The following is a 25120-nucleotide window of genomic DNA, read 5'->3' as shown; positions in this document are numbered from 1 at the left end:
GCATTCTGGATATTACTTTCAATATTACAGGGAGAACAAGGTTAACGACCGTGAAGGTCGTTAACGGTCAGCCCGGTGTGGCTCGTCCGGTGGCGGGAATTCTGTTAGCCAATCAGAATTACCGGGCGAGGTAATGAGTGCTGGTCAGAGCATGAACAGTACTCTACTCACTCCCATTCGGTCGACATGCCGTCGTCGTGTGTGTGTGACCAGTTTGTGAGAAAAGATTAAGTGATATGAAAGCATTTTTCGACATGTTTTGGTGGGTAATTTTGAAGAGATAGACTGGTGTGACCTTTGTGCTTGGCGTTGGTGTGTGTAGGAGCGGTAACGCATTTTTTTTGTTTATTAAGAAATAGGTACATCTGCATTAGTGCAGCTACCCTAGACTATATGAAGTGGAGTACAGTTTGTCAAAAAAGCTAACTAGGTGATGCTAAAAAATCCCCATCACACAGGATGGTTAGTCATACAGAGGCATGTGATAAGCGGTCTGCACTGGCAGACTCCGGATGCATTTTGAGGATATCATCAACACAAGATTGAAAAAGGTAGCGGTAACGCAGCATGACCAAACGTGTACTACACGTGGGGGTGTTCCGAGGCTTGTCAGTGTTTGGTCGAGACTGTCGACCAGTCATTAAATCAACACGCCGGGGGAACATGCAGACTAAAACCGGTGTGGTAGGAGAGGGTCACTGGACCCCGTGTAAGGAGAAGAGCGAAGTCACGTCGTGAGCCAGGTTAAGTGTGCAAGAAGTGCCTGCAGCTAGGAGCCGGCAGCCTGTAGCTAGGAGCCTGCAGCCAGGAGCCAGCAGCTAGGAGCTTGCAGCCTTCAGCTAGGCGCCTGCAGCTAGGAGCCTGCCGCCTTCAGCTAGGCGCCTGCAACTAGTATCTAGCAGCCTGCAGCTAGGAGCCAGCAGCTAGGAGCTAGGAGCCTGCAGCTAGGCGCCTACAGCTAGTATCCAGCAGCCCGCAGCTAAGAGCAAGCTTGACCCTTGGGCGGGGTTATTGGCAGCTTGGAGCAAGAAGTACGCCGCGCGGGTTAAAGATGTGGCCTTGCTATACCTGATCAACCAGACTGTAATACATGCGTCAGGCTGCGAGCAGCGCCGTTCAACAGCCTGGTTGGTCAGTCCATCGACCAGGAGGCCGGGTCCGGAGACCTGTCCACAAGGACCTTGTTCCCCCACAATCAACCCAAGGTAATCTTATTGACACAATTTATATCAAAATTTACCTAATCGCGAGGAAGCTGCTTACACAAGAAAAAATTACCATTGATCTAATTTACAAAATTACACAATACTATCGTTTAGCGAGACTATAGCCTGCTATTTCAGACATTAGGTATATATTTAAATTTACAATTTCATAAATACAGCTTTCTTTTCACGACGACACACCTGGTTGATGGGGTTCTGGGAGTTGTTCTACTCCCCAAGCCCGGCCCGAGGCCAGGCTTGACTTGTGAGAGTTTGGTCCACCAGGCTGTTGCTTGGAGCGGCCCGCAGGCCCACATAATAGGCACCATTCACCGTCTTTGCCACAACCTAGAGTATTAAGATACATCACATCCACTAATTGCTGGTCGAGATACCAGGGGCCAGATTCACGAAAGCACTTACGAACCTGTACATCTTTTCTCAATCTTTGGCGGCTTTGTTTACAATTATCAAACAGTTAATGAGCTCCGAAGCACCAGGAGGCTGTTTATAACAATAACAACAGTTGATTGGCAAGTTTTCATGCTTGTAAACTGTTTAATAAATGTAACCAAAGCCGTCAAAGATTAAGGAAAGATGTACTCGTTCGTAAGTACTTGCGTAACTGCTTCGTGAATCTGGCCTCCAGGATGTCATGTTACTTGTGCTGAACAAGCTAAATTTTCTTAATTTTCCTTAATTTCCTTAATTTTCCTTAATTTCCTTAATTCAGTTCAACATTTAAGTGTTTTGTAGTTGAACGAAAACTAACTTGGCAACCTCACCTAATAATGAGATAATTCCTCGGTATTGTCTTAAGTCAACCAGTATTAAGTAATAACTCGGGTAATACCCTTAACATGCCAGCATTGTAATATTTATGCAAATTCCACGATGGGAGAAGAAATATTCTTAAATACTATATAAATGGAAATAAATTTTTTTTAGAAGTGTCCCATCGTGTTATATAGGCAGCTGCGTCTCGTCAGTGATTGCGTGCGGTTGAGTGAACGAGTGTCCCATCGTGTTATATAGGCAGCTGCGTCTCGTCAGTGATTGCGTGCGGTTGAGTGAACGAGTGTCCCATCGTGTTATATAGGCAGCTGCGTCTCGTCAGTGATTGCGTGCGGTTGAGTGAACGAGTGTCCCATCGTGTTATATAGGCAGCTGCGTCTCGTCAGTGATTGCGTGCGGTTGAGTGAACGAGTGTCCCATCGTGTTATATAGGCAGCTGCGTCTCGTCAGTGATTGCGTGCGGTTGAGTGAACGAGTGTCCCATCGTGTTATATAGGCAGCTGCGTCTCGTCAGTGATTGCGTGCGGTTGAGTGAACGAGTGTCCCATCGTGTTATATAGGCAGCTGCGTCTCGTCAGTGATTGCGTGCGGTTGAGTGAACGAGTGTCCCATCGTGTTATATAGGCAGCTGCGTCTCGTCAGTGATTGCGTGCGGTTGAGTGAACGAGTGTCCCATCGTGTTATATAGGCAGCTGCGTCTCGTCAGTGATTGCGTGCGGTTGAGTGAACGAGTGTCCCATCGTGTTATATAGGCAGCTGCGTCTCGTCAGTGATTGCGTGCGGTTGAGTGAACGAGTGTCCCATCGTGTTATATAGGCAGCTGCGTCTCGTCAGTGATTGCGTGCGGTTGAGTGAACGAGTGTCCCATCGTGTTATATAGGCAGCTGCGTCTCGTCAGTGATTGCGTGCGGTTGAGTGAACTAGTTGCGTGGGAGTGATTGCAGGGTGCCGAGTACGTGGTGAGTATTGCGTGGGTCATCCACCCTCGCCTCACCAATGGGGTCATGTCCGGGCTCTCAAGTGGGTATACATGTGACGGAGATGTAATACAAGCTACCGTGCTTGTGTTGGAGTATGCTGTAGCTACCATGGTTGTATCAGAGTATGCTGTAGCTACCGTGCTTGTGTTAGGGTATGCTGTAGCTACCGTGCTTGTGTTAGGGTATGCTGTGACCACTTTCATGCTAAAATACTTGCATGCAAATGAGGGATTCCAACGATTGTGGTAAATAAAATTTGTGTTCGTGCTTTAGAAAATTTTGTGTGTGTGTGTAAGGTATACGTTTGACAGTTTGGGGAAATGAAGGTTGGGGGCACATGTGTAGGAATACCTCCCACACATGTGCTCCGTGGTGGAGCAAGATCTCCAGGTGTACAGTGGTGTGTGTAACTTGCACACAATGTCATCAAACTGCACAGGTGTGCTCATCACGCTCTCTAGTGCGGTACTCGTCAACCCATCACTCCTTCCTCTTGCAGTGACTTAATTGACAGGTGTCCAGCACACGCTAATGTGTGTGTATCTTTGAACTGTAATACTCCTGCTGCTGTTAGCCGCGTCGTGGTCATATTCCCTCCCCCACTTTCCCGCCCCCTCGCTCTCTGGTGCTCTTTTGCGTGCGCTCTTTTGCGTGCTCTCCTGCTCTTGTCTGTTTCACGAGTCCTCTTGATTGGCCGTCATCTAGCAGTCATAACCTACCAGATATAGTGATGGTGGTACATCACACCACTATTTTCGCATCCCTCTTCACACATAGAGTATGTGAAGGGAATAGATGGAGGGAGAAGAGACACCTAGCAAATAGGTGGCCAACATCAGGTTCGTTAGCCAGGTGACGAATTGTCCACTGTTGTGAAGTGGCACACGCTGGTTTGACGGCAAAGAGGTGGTTGGTGGTATGGTTAAAGAACTGGATTATAATGACTGGTAGTCCAGAAGGCTATTGGGGATCAGCCTTGTGTTGGAGAGCATAGGTGAAAGTCTGGCGGATGGTGCAACATTGCAAAATTCTGCAATGTTGCACCATCGTTTTTTGGGGGGATAGGAACGAGGGAGAAGGAGGGGGGTGTTGATTGGCATGTCTGCCTATAGCCTGGAAATTGGGGCGAGTGGATAATAGCAGATTGGAATTGGTTGTTAGGGGAATGATTGGAGCTTCGTTGCACACAGAAATCACAATTGCGTGATGCATCAAATGAACAAATCCACAAGGGCCGTGACGAGGATTCGAACCTGCGTCCGAGAGCATCCCAGACGCTGCTGTAATCCTCATCACGGCCCTTGTGGATTTGTTCACTGGAGTTTGGTGATGGTCGTGAAGTAACAGGTTGTGATGGTTGGCGTGCTGTAGGAGGAGCAGGGTTGTTTGGGGTGGCACTTTAATATTAAGTGGGGTGATGGGTGTTTAGTGGGGGGGGGGGTGAACAGAGAGGAGGAGGAGGAGACATGATTACGGCGTAAGAAGCAGAAGAGATTTAAAGTGTGGGACGCAAACAAAGTGATCAAGAGGGGGAAGGTTATCAAGGGGGGGGGATAAGTGTTGTAATGGGTGGGGGAGTACACAAGTGGCGAGTAGGGGGGAGGGGGGGGGGGAAGAGTTGTATTAGGGGGGCAGACTTTCATTGGACGCAGCCACCATTGTATTCCAGCCGCAAAATTAGTCCTCCCCTAGACAGTATATATAGGAAGATAAAGATATAGAAAAGATATATATATCTTCATATATATGAATTTATATATATATATATATATATATATATATATATATATATATATATATATATATATATATATATATATATATATATATATATATATATATATATATATATATATTGGTGTATACTGGCAGCAGGTTTTCTTTCAAACATGTTTCATTGAATATGACCGCATATTCTGTATTTATTATTTTCTGGTTTAGGGCTTCTATCCCTCTAACTATTTTCTTAGCATCAGGGCTTAATTGGAATAGGAGTTCTCCAAAACTCATTTTCGTACTTTTAAGGTGAAGAAAAGAAGTGATTTACTATAGAGTGTATTACACTTATTTGTATAATTTGCACGACGTTTCGAACCTCCATGGTTCATTCTCAAGTGAACAGATCTTACAATACTAGTTGATTTTATACCCGCATTAGGTCAGGTGATAATACAATGAAGGTGAAAAACATGGGGGGATACATAAGGGATAAACATAGGGGCTGCAGAAGGCTTATTGGCCCATACGAGGCATCTCCTATCTAAACACAAAATAGTGTTTATTTTTGTGTTTAAGTGTTTTTGTGTCTAAATTTGTGTTTAGATAGGAGATGCCTCGTATGGGCCAATAAGCCTTCTGCAGCCCCTATGTTTATCCCTTATGTATCCCCCCATGTTTTTCACCTTCATTGTATTATCACCTGACCTAATGCGGGTATAAAATCAACTAGTATTGTAAGATCTGTTCACTTGAGAATGAACCATGGAGGTTCGAAACGTCGTGCAAATTATACAAATAAGTGTAATACACTCTATAGTAAATCACTTCTTTTCTTCACCTTAAAAGTACGAAAATGAGTTTTGGAGAACTCCTATTCCAATTAAGCCCTGATGCTAAGAAAATAGTTAGAGGGATAGAAGCCCTAAACCAGAAAATAATAAATACAGAATATGCGGTCATATATATATATATATATATATATATATATATATATAATATATATATATATATATATATATATATATATATATATATATATATATATATATATATATATATATATATATATATAATGTCGTACCTAATAGCCAGAACGCACTTCTCAGCCTACTATTCAAGGCCCGATTTGCCTAATAAGCCAAGTTTTCATGAATTAATATTTTTTCGTCTACCTAACCTACCTAACCTAGCTTTTTTTGGCTACCTAACCTAACCTTACCTATAAATATAGGTTAGGTTAGGTAGGGTTGGTTAGGTTCGGTCATATATCTACGTTAATTTTAACTCCAATAAAAAAAATTGACGTCATACATAGAGATAAGGGTTGCTTTATCATTTCATAAGAAAAAAATTCTAGTAAATATATTAATTCAGGAAAACTTGGCTTATTAGGCAAATCGGGCCTTGAATAGTAGGCTGAGAAGTGAGTTCTGGCTATTAGGTACGACATATATATATATATATATATATATATATATATATATATATATATATATATATATATATATATATATATATATATATATATATATATATATATAAATAAATATATAATATATTATTACAACTGAACGCAACATATTAATGTAGGTAACTAGATCAAGAATATCATGATACACATTTAACATTACTGCAAGCAAGGGAGCCGGTCGGCCGAGCGGACAGCACGCTGGTCTTGTGATCCTGTGGTCCTGGGTTCGATCCCAGGCGCCGGCGAGAAACAATGGGCAGAATTTCTTTCACCCTATGCCCCTGTTACCTAGCAGTAAAATTGGTTCCTGGGTGTTAGTCAGCTGTCACGGGCTGCTTTCTGGGGGTGGAGGCCTGGTCGAGGACCGGGCCGCGGGGACACTAAAAAGCCCCGAAATCATCTCAAGATAACCTCAAGATAACCCTAAGAAGATCATTAATCGGTCATTATTAACATTAGCACTGTGGCCTCTCACAGTGTTCGAGAGAACTCGACAAACACCTCCAAAGAATACCTGATCAACCAAGTTGTGATTCATACATCAGGCTGCGAGCAGCCCCGTCAAACAGCCTGGTTGACCAGACGACCAACCGGGAGGCCTGGTCTGAGACCGGGCCGCGGAGCTGTTGAACCCCGGAAGGTACACAAGGTACGGCAGCATGGTAACAACCACTTATACAAACTATTAATGTAACAAGGCAATATTGCCGCTGATTATAGACGTACAAGTATTAGAATGAGAGACGCCTTGCTTAACCTTATATTTGAGTATTATTTTTTATGTAATTCTTGAACACGTAGCAATTTCACTGTCAGAAGTGTTAATTTAGTTGGATGTAATATGGTGTGGAGTAAATACCTGGCCAACCGGTTTGCTGGGTAAGTAGGCTAAACATGTGTAGCCTGAGGTAGGTAGGTAGGGGTGTGTGTGTGTGTGTGTGTGTGTGTGTGTGTACTCACCTAGTTGTGTTTGCGGGGGTTGAGCTCTGGCTCTTTGGTCCCGCCTCTCAACCGTCAATCAACAGGTGTACAGATTCCTGAGCCTATCGGGCTCTGTCATATCTACACTTGACTCTGTGTGTGTGTGTGTGTGTGTGTGTGTGTGTGTGTGTGTGTGTGTGTGTGTGTATGTGTAATTACCTAAGTGTAGTTACAGGATGAGAGCTACGCTCGTGGTGTCCCGTCTTCCCAGTACTGTCATATAACGCTTTGAAACTACTGACGGTCTTGGCCTCCACCACCACCTCCTCACCTAATTTGTTCCAACTGTGTGTGCGCGCGCTCGCCTAATTGTCCTCGCGGGGGTTGAGCTCTGGCTCTTTGGTCCTGCCTCTCAACTGTCAATCAACTGATGTATAGATTCCCGAGTCTACTGGGCTCTATCATATCTACATTCGAAACTGTTTATGGAGTCAGCCTCCACCTGTGTGTGTGTGTTACTGCCGTGGTTGTGTATTGAAAAAATGTATTAATGCAATCTTTAAAAATTACAAAATAAATTCTTTGAAATATCTGGTCAGTTTGGGGGAGGGGCAATAGTTTTGAGCCGTCATTTAAAGTGAAGTGTGAAATGTAATCTGGAGATAACGAGATGAAGTGAGTGGCAGTGGTTGGTGCTCTCTTGACGTGTCACGCTGAATCATGAAGGCTGGTGCTGGGCCTCGACCATACCTTGAGTTTACCTTGAGGGTTACCTTGAGGTTGCCTTGAGGTTGCCTTGAGGTTGCCTTGAGGATACCTTGAGGTTACCTTGAGGTTACCTTGAGGTTACCTTGAGGTTACCTTGAGGTTACCTTGAGGTTTACCTTGAGGGTTACCTTGAGGTTACCTTGAGGTTACCTTGAGGTTACCTTGAGGTTACCTTGAGGATACCTTGAGGATACCTTGAGGATACCTTGAGGTTACCTTGAGGTTACCTTGAGGTTACCTTGAGGGTTACCTTGAGGGTTACCTTGAGGGTTACCTTGAGGTGCTTCCAGGGCTTAGCGTCGCTATACATGCAGAGGGTCTGGGGAGTTCTATTCCCCGAGCCCGACCTGGGGCCAGGCTCCACTTGTGATTACTTGGTCCAACAGGTTGTTGCTTGGTGGAACAACCAGACCAACAACCTGGTTGATCATGGTATCAAGTATTGATACCCAGTATCAAGAGTCTGCTGGCATCAGAAATCTGTTTTTAAAAATTGTGATATTCTAACCAGTATCTAAACTGCATCTAATAATAATAAGGATAGCTTCTATGTACAATGAAAGTTATGAATCACTCGGCATATGAGGTCTCAGGCTGTCACTAAATATCATACTTGTAGTTGTGACTTACTAGTGCTGTAAGCAACGACTCATTAACTCTCTCATAATAGGTTTATGCCGATTTATATAACTGCTAAAACACTGCACTCTGTTCTAGAAATAAGAGTGGCTTATGTGGTTTATGGTCTCTATGAACATCTCTCTACCCAGATAACCTATACAGTATTTCACTCCATTTAGAGCACATGCGAACTGTCCTCGTAGGAAAGAATACACTGCTGGATATATTATACTCTACCATATGCAGGCGATGAGTCACAACGTGGCTAATGTTGACCAGACCACACACTAGAAGGTGAAGGGACGACGACGTTTCGGTCCGTCCTGGACCATTCTCTAGTCGATAGAGAATCGACTTGAATCGACTCGAGTCGGAACGTCGTCGTCCCTTCACCTTCTAGTGTGTGGGGTCTGGTCAACATATTATACTGTCATGTTTTCCCTAGATTTGCTGCATCTTGGCTAATGTTATCCTATTCGCGTTCTTCGCCTAGTCGTTCTTCGTTCTCTAATATTGCAATACCTGGAGCAAAGAAGGACCGGGTCGGCCGAGCGGACAGCACGCTGGACTTGTGGTCCTGGGTTCGATCCCAGGTGCCGGCGAGAAATAATGGGCTGAGTTTTTCACCCTATGCCCCTGTTACCTAACAGTAAATAGGTACCTGGGTATTAGTCAGCTGTCACGGGCTGCTTCCTGAGGGTGGAGGCCTGGTCGAGGACCGGGCCGCGGGGACACTAGAAGCCCCGAAATCATCTCAAGATAACCTCAAGAAGATGTCAATAACTTGGACATGGAAGATGCTGGGGCTTACCGGTTCCAAATATACCAGAATACATTTTAAAAGTTTATCGCTCTGTAAATAAATGGGTTAAGTCTGTCTATAAAGCCGGAGCGGCCCGAGGCTTTCCAATGCGGCCGTCAAGTGTAAGGCGAGTTATGGGTAATGTAACGCCTTGAGAGAAGGAAAGAGGAGTGGAAACCATACCTTGTGAGTCAGGTTGTGACACTTGGTTACGGCTTCTGTAACTCTGTATCGTGAGATGAACCATTTGGTGTCCTTTTTTTTCTCGTTCGAATCCAAAGTGATCGAGTCGTATTTAGTTAAACACGAACATAACGAGAAAATGTATATATATATTATATATATATATATATATATATATATATATATATATATATATATATATAATATACATATATATGATATATATATATTTCATTTAATTCTAAAACTACTGTGAATTATTGTTTTTGATTATAACAAGTGTCCCAACTTGTGGGGATAATAGGGAACTTGACGGGGGGGGGGGGGGGGGCTGTCTGATGGGGGGGTGGGAGAAGGGGGAGGGTGCTCTGATGGGGGTGGGAGAAAGGGGGGTGCTCTGATGGGGGTGGGAGGAGGGGGGATGCTCTGATGGGGTGGGAGAAGGGAGGGGGTGCTCTGATGGGGTGGGAGAAGGGAGGGGGGTGCTCTGATGGAGTGGGAGAAGGGAGGGGGCGGTGATGGGGTGGGAGAAGGGGGGGGGGCGGTGATGGGGGTGGGAGCAGTATAGGTAAACAAGATAGACAGGTTCAAGGATGAGAGAGGCTGGTGGAGATGCTGCTGCTCCTAAGGTTCCTCTTTGTTAACGTTTTCATGTATAATGTTAATCGTGAAATCTTCAGATTAGGCAAAATTTGTAATTAATTTTGTCAATGTTAATAATGTTAATCGTGCCAGCCTCTTGACCATCATTTGTTGTTCTATGTGATTAGTATTGACAGGAGCCTTGAAGGAGATCGTGTTGAATACTTCATCCCTCAAGACACTTTTCTTTACAAAATTCGAGATATCGTCAGCATCATCAGCGTGACAACGATAGCAGAGAAGGATGCAACAATGCAGTTGCAACCGACAGCCTCGGTCATTATCTACGAACAATGCTGTTGTCGAAGGGGAGAATACGTAATGGCTAGAGTCCGTCTCGGATACAGAGACGGATAGATTAGTTATATATGAAGAGCAGCGGAGTTGCAGAATTTTTTTTTCTACGGGAGACGTCTCCCGTCACGCAGGGTGCAGTCGCACCTCCACAGATCTCCAGTATCAGCTCTTGATACTGGTAATGGCTCAAGAGGGCCACCACTTACGGGTTATTCATGCCCGTGCCACCTTTTGGGTGGCTTAGTCCTTATCAATCAATCAATCTACCGTTGATGGGAGACATCTCCAGTCACGCAGGGTGCAGTCGCACCTCCACAGATCTCCAGTATCAGCTCTTGATACTGGTAATGACTCAATAGGGCCACCACTTACGGGCAATTCATGCCCGTGCCACCTTTTGGGTGGCTTAATCTTCATCAATCAATCTGCAGAATTTGCGGTATGAGAGATGAAGACCCGCTTCCTCGGCCGCTCCTCGAGACGCTGTCCAACTAAGATATTTGAAATGTTTGTAAATATATTGATTCTTTCATTGTTTGAGTTGGACAAACATGAAATATAGATCGACTTGAGAATGGTCCAGGACGGAGCGAAACGTCGTCGTCCCTTCACCTTCTACTGTGTGTCAGCAAGGCGAACAGCCCGCCTGCTTTCATACCTCACTGTATTTCCCACTTCTACACTTCCCCTCACCTTTGCCTCTCCCTTCTCTTTACTTAAAAAATTGGTAACTACATAACAAATGCAAGCTGGTATTGTATTCCGTAGCTGGTAACGAATCTATTTGGTAGTTCTCGTGTGCATATACAAAAATAACAGGACGTGCCTTCAAATAGGGTGAAAATGTTTCTCCAGTCAGTAAGCCCGTTTTGCCATCCGGCATTGTGTGTTCAGTGTCTCGTGTTTGGAGGTGCTGCCGTGCCTTAATGGTGGAAATCTATCCTGGTGGTGGCTTCATATTGAGTATCTCACACGCTCCTTGTGTGTGTGTGTGTGTGTGTGTGTGTGTGTGTGTGTGTGTGTGTGTGTGTGTGTACTCCGCGACCCCATGGATTTCATGGTTTATATTTACGATCGTGAATGGACTTTCTCCTATAATTCCCTCCCCATTGTACTTGGCACGTTCTCCAGTTGTTTTTAATAACCTTTATTTGGGGCGGCGGTGGTGGCGGTGTCAGCGGTACAGATGCGTCCCAGCGGTACAGATGCGTCCCAGCGGTACAGATGCGTCCCAGCGGTACAGATGCGTCGCAGCAGGGCCGCCACCGTCACTGTCGTAATATCCTGTTTGCTCGTCTTCTGGTGTTGCCTAGAGCACCACTACCCTCCCCTCCCTTCCCCCCCATCCCTGCGTCTCCCCCCCCACCTTCCCCTCTCCTACTCCCCCTCCCCCCCCCCCCCTCTGTGCCATTCTATACTCTGGCCACAGCATGCCACCACACCCACCTCAACTGTGCTCCTCCAACACTGCTGGGGAGTATCTCCACCCGCTATACAAACCAGGGGATATGGTGGCAGTATTATGATGCTAAGGGGCAAGAGACGGTGTAGACATGGGTTGCCTCTGGAAATTGAAATGCTGAAGGACAACAGGGAATTTCGTACCCTGTGTGGGTGGTCAACAAGTGGAATGTGTTGATGGAAGTTGTGGAAGCCACCTGATTGATTGATGAAGATTAAGCCACCCAAGAGGTGGCACGGGCATGAATAGCCCGTAAGTGGTGGCCCTTTCGAGCCATTACCAGTATCAAAAGATGATACTGGAGATCTGTGGAGGCGCAACTGCACCCTGCGTGACGGGAGATGTCTCCCGGACCAAATGGTGACCAAATGGTGGTGTGGAAGCCACCTCTCATCGCTAACTTTATAAGGCCAGATTCGTCTAAGAATTTAAGTGCCGGGGAAGGTGAATTATATCGGATACAACACGACTCATAGGCAGGGCATGAAGAGCTAGACTTAGCTTCCTCATAATCACTGTTAGGTTAGCAGTGATGGCTGCCGCCACCGCCATCACTGCAGCTGCCACCGCCGCCGCCATCTCCGCCCACTTAACATTTAACATTCAAGAGCTAGGCGGGAAGATTAAGAGGATGTGTGATATAGCGCTGAATAAATTGTTGTGGGAGGAAGTGAAGATGGAGTTTCCTTGGCAGACAATGAACCTCTTGTGGCTAATGGCGTGCTAGTGGGGTGGGTGGACGTAGACGAGTGCTTGTGGAGCCATGTCGTGACCCAAATATTTGCTATAGCTATTAGCGGTGTCATTAATGGCTTAGTCAATGGACGTGGAAAGCTAGGGGGGAATACAGTGTAACAAGCTACAGTGGGGGGTACAGGTGGTACATGGTGATTCAGATGTTATCCAAGCCATATCCTTGGGACTTAACAAAGGGCTGGAATTGAGGTGTTTTGATGCGATCGTTCTCGTCCGGTGATAAGCCTGTAGCAGTTGAAGGGGGCGCCTTACCAGCCCGTCTTGACCTAGAGGTGTTGTGCCCCAGAGGCATAAGACGTGCACCAGGCCCCGTCGGCGAGGCTTGGCATGCCCCAGCGACTGACCAAGGCACAGGGAGCGTTCACTAGGGTCACAACAGTCCTCACACACGTCATCAGCTGCAGTTTTTACATTCTCGACCACAGCGGGAAAAAAATCCGATGCTGAAGCCCCCGCACAAAACACTGTGCTTGTTAGTGACTTTGTGTATCACTCAATCACCTAAATGTCATTACCCGGCCCATGGTGCCTTCTGCTATGTTTATATACACGTATATTTATATATATGCAATATATATTTCAATAACGTTATCCGGAACTAACGTAGACCTCGATGGGTTAGACGAGCTGCCTAGGTTAAATAACTTAAAATTATTAATATGGCTTAGGGGTGCATAATACCTGAATGAATCGATCAGTGATGATGCTGTCATCCGGCGTCACTAGGAGTTTGGCTTTACTCTCCCCTACACTAGCCACGTGGCTACGCTCATTCAGTCACGCTTATTGGCGGGCGGGCGGGCGTGTGTGTGCGTGTGTGTGCGTGTGCGCGCGCGCGCGGGGGTAAATTGCAAACGTTTAATGTTTGAGTTTTATATCTATCGGTTCATTAACTAATCGTGTAAATTTGTGTTTCAGGTGAGTGTTTGACGTGTGCTGGAGGCTGCGTGACAGCGTGGTGGTGTCCGGCAAGTATGGTGGGTGGTGATGCAACTTGTTCTCTTACAAAGAACGTCGCATTTCGATCGTATGCGTTACATTAGGCCAAAAAGTGTCGTACTAGAATATTGAAGCAGCTGGCGAAAGGGACGTACTTGTCCCGTTTTCTGTTTTGGGTTCTCTGGTTAGGTCAGGAGAGGCTGCTTTAAATTGACAGTTTTCTTGATGTTGGCAAACCTTAGGAGGACGAACTGGGTAGTGATGTTGTTGGATGATCACAGTTATCCTGGGTCGACACATGGCGATACAGTGCAAGTTTAAACCTTGAAAACGTCAAACAAGATTCCAGTGTCTTGGCATACGACTCTTAATTCCAGCTATTGTATCCGTCCTTCGGTGACGTTCCTCCTGCTGGATGATTCGTGTGGCGCGTCTGCTTCTCCAGGGAGAACAGTCACGTGACTGGGTTGAACATAATGTTTAACTTAGTGCCATTAGACCACAAAAGTGTACATAAAGGATGTTATATTAATATTCGAGAAGGGGGAGATGGTGTGAGGAGGAAAGGGGAGATGGTCTGACGGGGGGGGGAGGGGGAGAAAGAGTTAAGGGGTTAGTGGTTATGGGGAGATGTAAAGATTTTTTTTCATGGGGGATGGTAGTGGGTAGAGATGACACAAATTGGCAGTACTACCTTGTGTGGGACATTACACATTTGAAGGTTAGCTTTCGGTATTTTTTGAGACACAAGAGTTGTTACATTCTTGTAACAACATCAGTATTCTCACTGATGATTATCAGTTATTTACACATCCGTTTAAATGTTTTGTATTGCATTGTCACCTACAACATCAGAGGGCATTTATCCGCTTAAAGCAACAGCCTGGTGGACCAAGCTCTCACAAGTCAAGTCTGACGTCGGGCCGGGCTTGGAGAGTAGAACTACTCCCAGAATCTGCAGGTATCTGTCGCTTGTGCTTTGGGAGTCCACAATTAAGAGTTTGATCCCATTGCATGGCCTCAGAATGTTCAAAATGTACATAATACTTTCCACAACAGGCCACTGTACCAGTTTATCAAGGTTCCCCCGAACACTGATTCACATAGCTTCAAAGGCAGCGATTTTTTTTTTTCGAATGTGTTATCAGTGAAGTTTAGTATTTCGTAGTATTACGATAATAGAGCATAGTATCGAACCGTTTAAAGTTGCCTAGTTGTCAAGCTTATCCGGTCGAGCCAGGGAGTTGATTGATAACCTGATTGGTTATTAATCTGCGTATTAACTGGTACGTAATACAAGGCTTTAAAGTCATTTTTAATAGCCTGTCAGCCATTTTGTTTTAATGTATAGTTCCAAAGTGCGTCCGCCTCAAATGATAGGACAAGTATTTAGTCAAACTAGGGAGCCGGTCGGCCGAGCTGACAGCACGCTGGACTTGTGATCCTGGGTTCGATCCCGGGCGTCGGCGAGAAACAATGGGCAGAGTTTCTTTCACCCTATGCCCCTGTTACCGAGCAGTAAAATAGGTACCTGGGTGTTAGTCAGCTGTCACGGGCTGCTTCCTGGGGTTGGAGGCCTGGTCGAGGACCGGGCCGCGGGGACACTAAAGCCCCGAAATCATCTCAAGATAACCTCAAGATAGTATCCATATATACTGTTGGGTTTCGTTGTCTTAATCATGTTTGAATTAACAGGAGGATAATCTTACATTTGGCTCCGGAGTCTTCAGCCTTGTTGCCTTGTGATAATTAGTGTACAGTCCCTGTGTACACTAATTATCAATTACTTGATTATTGGTAAACTATTGGCCAACATTCCTGGTAATTATATTCTTCACCCTCGTGAGGACTTGTGCACACACTCAGGAGACCATGTTGTAAACCTGCAGCCTACTGCGCCATGGAGGCCCTCGTGGAGAATACACACCTACCTTGAGGTGCTTCCGGGGCTTAGTGTCCCCGCGGCCCGGTCGTCGACCAGGCCTCCTGGTTGCTGGACTGGTCAACCAGGCTGTTGGACGCGGCTGCTCGCAGCCTGACGTATGAGTCACAGCCTGGTTGATCAGGTATCCTTTGGAGGTGCTTATCCAGTTCTCTCTTGAACACTGTGAGGGGTCGGCCAGTTATGCCCTGTTAGGCTAACCATTAATGAACCCCGGACCGAAACGTCGTCGTCCCTTCACCTTCTAGTGTGTGGTCTGGTCAACATACTTTAGCCACGTTATTGTGACTCATCGCCTGCTTAGGTCTGGGTTGTTCCGCTTATCTACTGGTGTCGGTGATTTATCATTTTCTTTGATTTAATGTGTAGGCTAGATGTAGGGATCACTTGATTGTTTCAAGTGTGGGATAGACATGTATAAGGCAGTTTTGAGTGGATATAAATAGTTGTCTCATATGGGCCAATGAGCCTTTTGTAGTGTCCTAAAATTCTGATGTTCTAACAGTATACAATTGCCTGATTTTTGGTAGTAAAATGGGTTTCAACTTGCAGAAGGACTGATTTAAATTTCTCAATTGTATTATGTCCCCTTCTAGGTTTATAAAGCATAAGTCAATATGTTTTATGCATTCGCCATCAATGTAGATCATCACCTCCACGTATAGCAACTTTTGCTAACGAGTTGTGTAAATCAAAGTTTGTTATATTATTTTGATACGTTTAATTATTGCGTATTCATTTATACTCTTATTCTTCGGGCGTTTTCATAGCTATAGTGATTGTCTTCCTTTTGAGTGTATACATGTTTATCAAGGGGGGGGGGGGAGTAAAGGGGAGGAAGCGGTTGGGGAGGGAGGGGCGATAGTGTTAGCTAGAGGGCGTCCAGGCCATCATTGATCGAGGCGACGGTACCCACTGGGACGAGGCTTGCATGACTAGCACACCAGAAGGGGTCAGTGTTCTGGTCTCTGGCCACCCCCCTTGTGGTGTCTGGCCTCCCCCCCCCCCTTGTGGTCCCTGGCCTGCCCCCCCTTGTGGTGTCTAGCCTCCCCCCCCTTGTGGTGTCTGGCCACCCCCCTTGTGGTGTCTGGCCTCCCCCCCCCTTGTGGTGTCTGGCCACCCCCCTTGTGGTGGGGTGGCCAGGAAGCAGCCCGTGACAGCTGACTAACACCCAGGTACCTATTTACTGGTAGCTAACAGGGGCATTCAGGGTGAAAGAACCTTTGCCCATTTGCTTCTGCCTGGTGCGGGAATCGAACCCACGCCACAAAATTAAGAGTCCTGCGCGCTATCCGCCAGGCTACCAGGCCCCTGTGTGTATGTGTGGGGGGGGGGGTGGCCTTTTCCCCAAATACTTCCTAACAGAATCGTAACAGTTGTTTCAGAGTTTATTTAACGAGGAAATATCCCAAATTCTCTTCTGTCAGTATGGGTGCTTATTTAACTTTACTGGATTCCAGTGAACGTGATGAAATAGGTAAGTGGACACAGGCGTCCTGTTAGATACTGTAATTTAGAGTACGAGGTGATACCATGTGTTCGCCTCAGTTACGTGGCTGTGTTGGCTTCGTATGTACAACTGTGGGACTAGATGACCCAGCCCCCCCCCCCCCCCCCCCCTCTCGCTTAATCTCCCACAGTCGCCTCTTCCATATGAAGGGATCAGAACACACGTTGGCAGAATGCAATTCCGTGAGTGCCAGAGGGTTCGTTGGTGGTGATATTTTGGTCACGTATCACTCAAACACCTGTCTAGGGCGCTCCCAACACCTGGCTTGTCGGTTTAAAGGGCACTACCATAACAGATGTTTCCCACTACATCCCCAGCGAGTAGAACATCTTAAAGTACCGTTTAATCAACGGTACGTTTTCCGTTGATCTCTCCGTTTTCGCATTAATCTCCTTTACCCAGCTTTACCCTGGGGGGGGGAGACACCCGCCACACGCACTTGAACTAAGAAAGGAAATTTGTGGTAATCAGGAACACGCGATGTCTTCAGGAAGCACTTAGACACCTTGCAAGATGGGCTGGGCCAGCCAGGTTGTTGTGGGCTTGCAGGTCGCTTCAAGCAACACTGTTAGACCAAGTTGTCACAAGTCGAGCCTGGTCTTAGCACTACAGTACTCTCGAAACACACTCCAGGTATGCTCCAGGTACAAAGTTGGTAGCCTTAAGCCTCGACACTTAATAGCTGACTGTATATTTACGATTCAAGAAGATTTTAAATGTCACATTTGCTGTTATTGGGCCAGATTCAATAGATTCAATTTTAATAATAAAAGGATAGATTTGGGAAAATAAACATTGAACATAGAGGCCTGGTCAGAGACCGGGCCGCGAGGATCTTGAACCCCTGGAATCAACACGAGGTAACTTTCAAACATTGAATGGGAACTGTTCTAGGTAATAAAAATCCCACACAAGAAATAAAACAACTGACTGCCGAAGTATTTATTTATATACAAGGTGCATTGGGTTGTGGGAGTACATAACATTGGTGTTCTCACATTCTTGCAGAGCCACTTACACGTAGTGTTGTAAAAGTCTGTCATGAAACATGTTCCTGACCGGAAAGCCAGGAAGAGGCCCAGTGTAGAAAGAGAACGCTGACCTCACTACACTGTTACCTAGCAGTAAATAGGTACCTGGGTGTTAGTCAGCTGAAAGGTGCATTTGAGGTAGACACAGTTGCAATAGTGGAGAGGAACAGCCCTTGTGATGGTGGCGCCTCTGTCACTATCACTGTTTCTCACTGTTTCTGTGTCCTTTGCCTGCCAGGAGCCGGTCGGCCGAGCGGACAGCACGCTGGACTTGTGATCCTGTGGTCCCGGGGTCGATCCCAGGCGCCGGCGAGAAACAATGGGCAGAGTTTCTTTCACCCTATGCTCCTGTTACCTAGTAGTAAAGTAGGTACCTGGGTGTTAGTCAGCTGTCACGGGCTGCTTCCTGGGGGTGGAGACCTGGTCGAGGACCGGGCCGCGGGGACACTTAAAAAGCCCCGAAATCATCTCAAGATAACCTCAAGATAGCCAGTGTTGGCTCTTATTGTGGCCCACTAGCGTTACTACAGCATTGTATAGTTGAGTTAATGCTCTATTTCCTTTAATGCATTAAACCCTGTGACGCGATGACAACAAAATTCTTATAAATGAAACTAGTACAAAACTAAATGATGGGTTTAAAGCCAAATTGGACCATATCAGAGTCAATTCATTTCGAATAGGCAATTTAATGGCCAATTTATTACTGTTGATAGACTTGTCCATGTAACGCGCTTTCCCCTTGTTTATTCCTTCATACTACCTGCCGTTATCATATTTCCTCTGGAAATAAACAGTTCAACCAACAGTTGAACTGAATAAACAGTTCAGTTCAATCAACAACTGCTTCATGGCTCCAGAAGCCCCGCGTAAGCTTAGACAAGAAATAGCCTAAGCTAATGAACAAATCCGCCAGGGCCGTGACGAGGATTTGAACCTGCGTCCGGGAGCAACCCAGACACTGCCTTAATCGACTGAGCTACGACAGGGTTTTGTTCATTTGATACATTACGTTAGTGTGATCTCTGTGTGTAATGATGTAAACCTAAGCTACTCTATCCCTTTGAGATGTATTTTTTCTTGTCTCAATAAACATATTTGAACCATAAAGCTCTTCCTAAAACGGTAATAGCGTTCTAATAATGCAGGAATGTTTTATTGTATTAATATTGTTGTATTATTAATAATAAATTATATTGTATTGGTATAATATTAACATATTTAGGTACATCTGCAATTATGCAGCTGCCCCTAGCTACCTGATGCTAAAAGAAATCGCCCTCACAGGATGGTTAGTCATACAGGGTCGTGTTTCCTGGTTGTTACCTGGTTGATGGGGTTCTGGGAGTTGTTCTACTCCCCAAGCCCGGCCCGAGGCCAGGCTTGACTTGTGAGAGTTTGGTCCATTAGGCTGTGATCTGTGATGTGATCTATGACCTACGCTAGCAAACTTAGGATGCATGATGAGGATATCCTCCAGAACATAAGTTAATAAAGTGGTTGGAATGATCTTTGTAACTCGTACATGCAGGTCTGAAATGTCTTAATGACTGGACATTATATTAATATCGTGTCAAGGGCCATCGACTCGCGGCAGACCAATTATGTGCCTCTGTAATCCTTTACACCACCGCCCACGGGATGGGTATGGGGTGCATAATATAGAAATTGAAATTGATCGCATCAGAGAAAATCTATGGAGGCATTTTGCCGCATTTTATTGCCTTATTGTTCAGTAGTAATAAAAGGAGGAAATGTACATGTTTATCTCTCAGAATGTTTGGTAACAGGTTTATTGTTTGTGATGTGTGTCTATGTATGTACTAACACGTTGTACTGAACGGGGTGAGAATAGCTTGAGCTACCTCATCCCTTTGTGTGTATTTTACCTCAATAAACTTATTTCAATTTCAATGGTGTGGACCAGATGGTTGGTTATGAATAGAAAGTATTTGTCAAGAATAGGCGATAAACTCTAGTAGAATATTTCTATGAATATATCTCTCGCACACCACTTTAATGAATATGTTTTCAGACTTGCTAATATGAGGTGCCTGGAGCTGTGTAATTATCTTGTGCATTTGAGTGTTCTTGAGAATATCTTCATGATGCATCGAAAGTTTGCCAGTAGCTGACCCCACATGACGTGACTAACAATCTGATGAGATGATGATATTGATGATATGGTGATGTTATTGATGATGATATGGTGATGTTATTGATGATATGGTGATGTTATTGAAGATATGGTGATGTCACATTGCTATAAGTCACTCTTCATAGAGTATAAAGTAGCTACATAAATGTGGATGTATCGAACTGTTAATAAAACCCAAAATATATTGAATAACATTGTGTTTTAAGGAACTGTTGCGTCTGGTACAGCGGTACACCATATACCACAGAAGGTAATGTGTGTGTGTGTATGTACCTACCTTGTGTACATACACACAACGGAGTGGTCCATCAACGGGGTGGTCCAACACCTCCGTTCTCGATTTTACACAAAAGTTCAGAATGCCCAACTGTTTTGCTTAACCAGAAACGTATGCCCCCCAAACACTCCCACGTAATCAATCGAGTCCGATGCATAGAAAACAGTCAATGTTACGATGCTTTAATTTTGACTTGATACATTGCGTTTTGAACGGATTAGTAGATTCCGTACACAATGTTAGGCGTGTGGACGGGTCGGTTCGAAAGTGGCAGAGGTCAGTAAGTGGCGCTATGAAAGACAGCGCTCAAATTGTAACGTCACGAATTTTCTTTTGATGCGCAGATTAATAAATTGGATTCATTTGCGTTGTTCTATGCCCACCAGTGGTTCTATGTCCACCAGTGGGTTTTAAGCATGCCAATATAAACTTTTCGATACATTCGAAATATATCGATACATTCCACGATACATTGACACACAGTGAATGTATCGTGGTCAGCAAGCGATGGTAGTAAGTAGTTGAATAACAGCCATGAACAAGCTGAATACCAGACATAACGGTTGAATTTGAAACATACTAGCAACGAACATAGCATTATTACAAGCGTCTTATGTTTCATATTGCATACAAACAGTAGGCAAAGGAATAAATAGCAAGTTAGTTGCTCATTGCTGTCTTAAACCTGCCTTCCCATCCTCGCCCCTACCCCAATCCCACCCTTAATCCCCTCCCCCTTTCCCCTCACCCCCAACTTGACCATCTCCCCTCTCCACCCCTCTCTCAACAAACCCAAGACGAGACCCGCCATTGGTGTTAGGGGTGAACCCAGTGCGAGGAGCAGCGTTTAGTGGCGTGGATGTGTACAGGAGCCAGTGTTGTGTGGAGTGTGAGCCCAGCTGTATTTATTGTTGCAGCTGGAGCCTTGTAGCGGGTGGTAGTGTGCCGACCCTACATCTCTGCTGGCCCGGGTACCATGCCTGCGCCGGGTATCATGTCGGGGCCCTTACGCATTAGTGTAATACCAACCCACTTTGGTATGGGTTAAAATATACGTAAAATGCTGATTACGTTTGCTTTTCAGATAAAATAACGAAGCTATATATATATTTTTTTTTTGCGGATCGGGTGGTTAATTTCGCCGGGAGTGAGTGAGTGTGTGTGTGTGTGTGTGTGTGTGTGTGTGTGTGTGTGTGTGTGTGTGTGTGTGTGTGTGTGTGTGTGTGTGTGTGTGTGTGTGTGTGTGTGTGAATCATTGTAATTGGTGTACAAGCGACCTACATAAGCTGAGAATAGACGGCGTGTGGGTTTTATAGTGATGTAAGATGTTGTGGTGGTGATGGCGGCGAGGCCACGTGGATGATGTTTTGTAAGATTGTGTTGATGTAAACATATCACTGGTTGAGGATAGTTAAAGTGTACAGCAGGAAGATGGTCAGTATGTACAGTAAGGTTCACGTTATGAACGGAATAAACCTGAACATAAAACTATGGGTTGCATTTAGTGGTTTAGTAATAGTGTAGCGTACAGAGGTTGCTAACGTCTGGAGCGTTAGTAACGTCTGCTGTTTGCACAACGTCTGCACAACAGCTGTCAAGCACCTGACAGCTGCGTGGCCAGCGCCTCGGATTCGTAGTCCTGAGGTTCCGGGTTCGATCCCCGGTGGAGGCGGAGACAAATGGACAAGATGTTTTTCTTTAACCCTGATGTCCCCTGTTACCTAGTAGTAAATAGGTACCTGGGAGTTAGACAGTTGCTACGGGCTGCTTCCTGGGGGGTATGTAACGAAAAGGGGGCCTGGTCGAGGACCGGGCCGCGGGGACGCTAAGCCCCGAAATCATCTCAAGATAGCCTCAAGCACTATCACGTGCCGGTGTTGCCGCAGGTGCCGGTGTTGCCGCAGGTGTACTAAAGGTGGAGCGTATGAGCAAAATGTTTGCGTGTTCACGGCAGCATGCTGTGCGACGCTCTTACTGTCGAAAGAACATTAGACCATTACTAAGGCAAGTCAATACTGTCGTGCTTATAAAACTTTTTTAGCGTCATGCAAGGCCCACTGTGTCTCTGTAAACCATGTAGACCCGAGTCTGTTTTTATTATTTTGTATTTTCATTGAGCGTCACGGTGATGCCTTAACATTTCCTCTTGTGCAGTAAAAACTTAGAGATTCTACAGGTATGGAGAAAGACATCCTGGTTTTAAGAGCATTGTCTCTTTCTGGCCTAAACTCGCTTGGACGACTTGCGAAATACTTAACAGGGAAAAGTAAAGAACCTTTCAAATTTATAATATCCAAGTTGATACTTGGGTATGTGGTTATCTTGAGGTTAACTTGAGATGATTTTGGGGCTTAGTGTCCCCACGGCCCGGTCCTCGACCAGGCCTCCACCCCCAGGAAACAGCCCGTGACAGTTGACTAACTTCCGGTACCTATTTACTGCTAGGTAACAGGGGGCCATCAGGGTGGTTATCTTGAGGTTATCTTGAGATCATTTCGGGTTTTTTTTTAGTGTCCCCGCGGCCCGGTCCTCGACCAGGCCTCCACCCCCAGGAAGCAGCCCGTGCCAGCTGACTAACTCCCAGGTACCTATTTTACTGCTAGGTAACAGGGGCATTTAGGGTGAAAGAAACTTTGCCCATTTGTTTCTGCCTCGTGCGGGAATCGAACCCGCGCCACAGAATTACGAATCCTGCGCGCTATCCACCAGGCTACGAGGCCCCCAGAAAGAAAGAAAGGGTAAAAGAAACTCTGCCCATTGTTTCTCGCCGGTGCCCCGGATCGAACCCGGGACCACAGGATCACGTGTCCGGTGTTCTGTCCGCTCAGCCACCGGCTCCCATGTGCTCCATGTCCTCTCCTCTCACAAATAGCCACTCATGCTATTTGTGAAAGCTTACACAGATGGTTTGAAAAAAGGGCAATGGATGTGTTGCAATATTTACTGACTGGATGTGTTAGCTTGATGTGGTTCGAAGGATCAGTGTTATCCGGGTCGGTCTCTGGCCACATCTCCCGGTTGATGGTCTAATCAAACAGGCTGTTAAACGCCGCTGTACGCAATCTGATGTATCAGTCATAAGCAAGTTGATTAAGATCATGCCTCCCAAGTGGTGGCACGGACATGAATAGCCCATAAATAAGCAAGTTACCAGACTCTGCCTTTTGATTTGCATAGTAAAGCAGTAAGGGGTTGGCCTTCGCGGGAAGCCACTGGTGGTGCCCTAAGGTGGGTGAATGGCTGGGATTAAGGGTACTGATGCCCTGAAATAGGTGTATTTGGGTGTGAGGAAAGGAAGGTTTTCAAGGAGAAGGTGAGGAAAAACCAGGTACCGTTTGTCTGGATTTACACATGCATTGAGTAATCCCTAATGGGATTTTACGCAGTGTTGACAGCCCACAATACTAGTCCTGGGGGATTTGTGAGGGAGGGGAAAGGGGAAATGATGAGGGATAAAAATATGGGAAGTGGGTGAGGAAAGACCACTAGGAAGTGGACCAATGAAGAGCAGAGGTGCCATGGGCACAATCATGAACACTGTTTGAACATCAGAGGTCCACGGTTGTTCAACGTCCTCCCAGCGAGCATCAGAAATATTACAGGAACAACCGTGGACATCTTCTAAGAGGAAACTAGATTGTTACCTCCCAGGAGTGCCGGACCAACCGGGCTGTGGTGGGTATGTGGGCCTGCGGGCCGCTCCAAGCAACAGCCTGGTGGACCAAACTCTCACAAGTCAAGCCTGGCCTCGGGCCGGGCTTGGGGAGTAGAAAAACTCCCAGAACCCCATCAACCAGGAAAATGGGTTAAGGGGATGGGTAGAACTATGGGTAACTAATGAGGAAGATTTGAAAGGAGGACTAAAGGAGCCACAGTGGAGGAACATCTTGAACAAAAACTACATCCAGCATTGTGCTTTTGCGCACGGGTGACGGGTGATGGAACTTTCACAGATAACAAAGGAATCAGTGAAACACGTGAGACTACAGTCCAAATATGTTTTTAGTGATTCTTGGACCTGGTGCCCTCTACACCAGGACCAGACTTCTGGTCCTGGCACAATTCTGGAATTGTGTATTCATCAGGAAGTGCAAAACACCACTATCACAAGTCCTAGGCATCTTTTGGAGACGAAGCCTAAATACTAATGTTATCCCTGACATACTTAAAACAGCAGAGATCATGCCACCTCACAAGGGAGGTAGTAAAGCAGAGGCAAATTATCGACCAATAACTCGAACATCACTCATAAAAATATTTGAAGGAGTTCCAACTAATAAGATCACAAAACACATCACAACAGTTACATAACCCTGGACAATATGTTGACCAGACCACATACTAGAAGGTGCAGGGACGATGACGTTTCGGTCCGTCCTGGACCATTCTTAAGTCGATCGACTTAAGAATGGTCCAGGATGGACCGAAACGTCGTCGTCCCTTCACTTTCTAGTGTGGTCTGGTCAACATACTTTAGCCACGTTATTGTGACTCATCGCCTGCACCTGGACAATATGGTTTCAGAACAGGGCATGTCTGCCTCTCATAACTACTAGATCACTGTGAAAGACAAGCAAAACGCAAATGTTATATACAATTTCTTTCAAGAGAAATGACATCACACGAGACCAGAAGGCATGG

The 25120-nt window shown here is 45.6% G+C and overlaps 1 protein-coding gene across 8 annotated transcripts in view; it reads left to right on the top strand.

The window, feature by feature from the left end:
* The window catches only part of LOC123770779 (serine/threonine-protein phosphatase 2B catalytic subunit 2), a 213847-nt gene that overhangs the window by 85647 nt on the left and 103080 nt on the right, over positions 1-25120 (top strand). Inside the window, exon 1 of one of the 8 annotated variants that reach the window (XM_045762929.2) lies at positions 163-1205. The exons of 6 other annotated variants lie outside the window; for them this stretch is intronic. In XM_045762929.2, coding sequence (XP_045618885.1) covers positions 1091-1205 — 115 coding nt within the window. In that variant the 5' untranslated portion in view covers positions 163-1090. Of the gene's footprint in view, positions 1-162; positions 1206-25120 lie in introns of those variants that run through there. One more of the 8 variants, XM_045762927.2, reaches the window with a different exon arrangement.

Source organism: Procambarus clarkii, chromosome 56 (genome assembly GCF_040958095.1).
Source record: "Procambarus clarkii isolate CNS0578487 chromosome 56, FALCON_Pclarkii_2.0, whole genome shotgun sequence".
In the NCBI taxonomy this organism is placed as follows: Eukaryota; Metazoa; Arthropoda; class Malacostraca; order Decapoda; family Cambaridae; genus Procambarus; species Procambarus clarkii.
The sequence above is the reverse complement of the archived record's forward strand: the minus strand, read 5'-3'. Positions and strand labels throughout refer to the sequence as shown.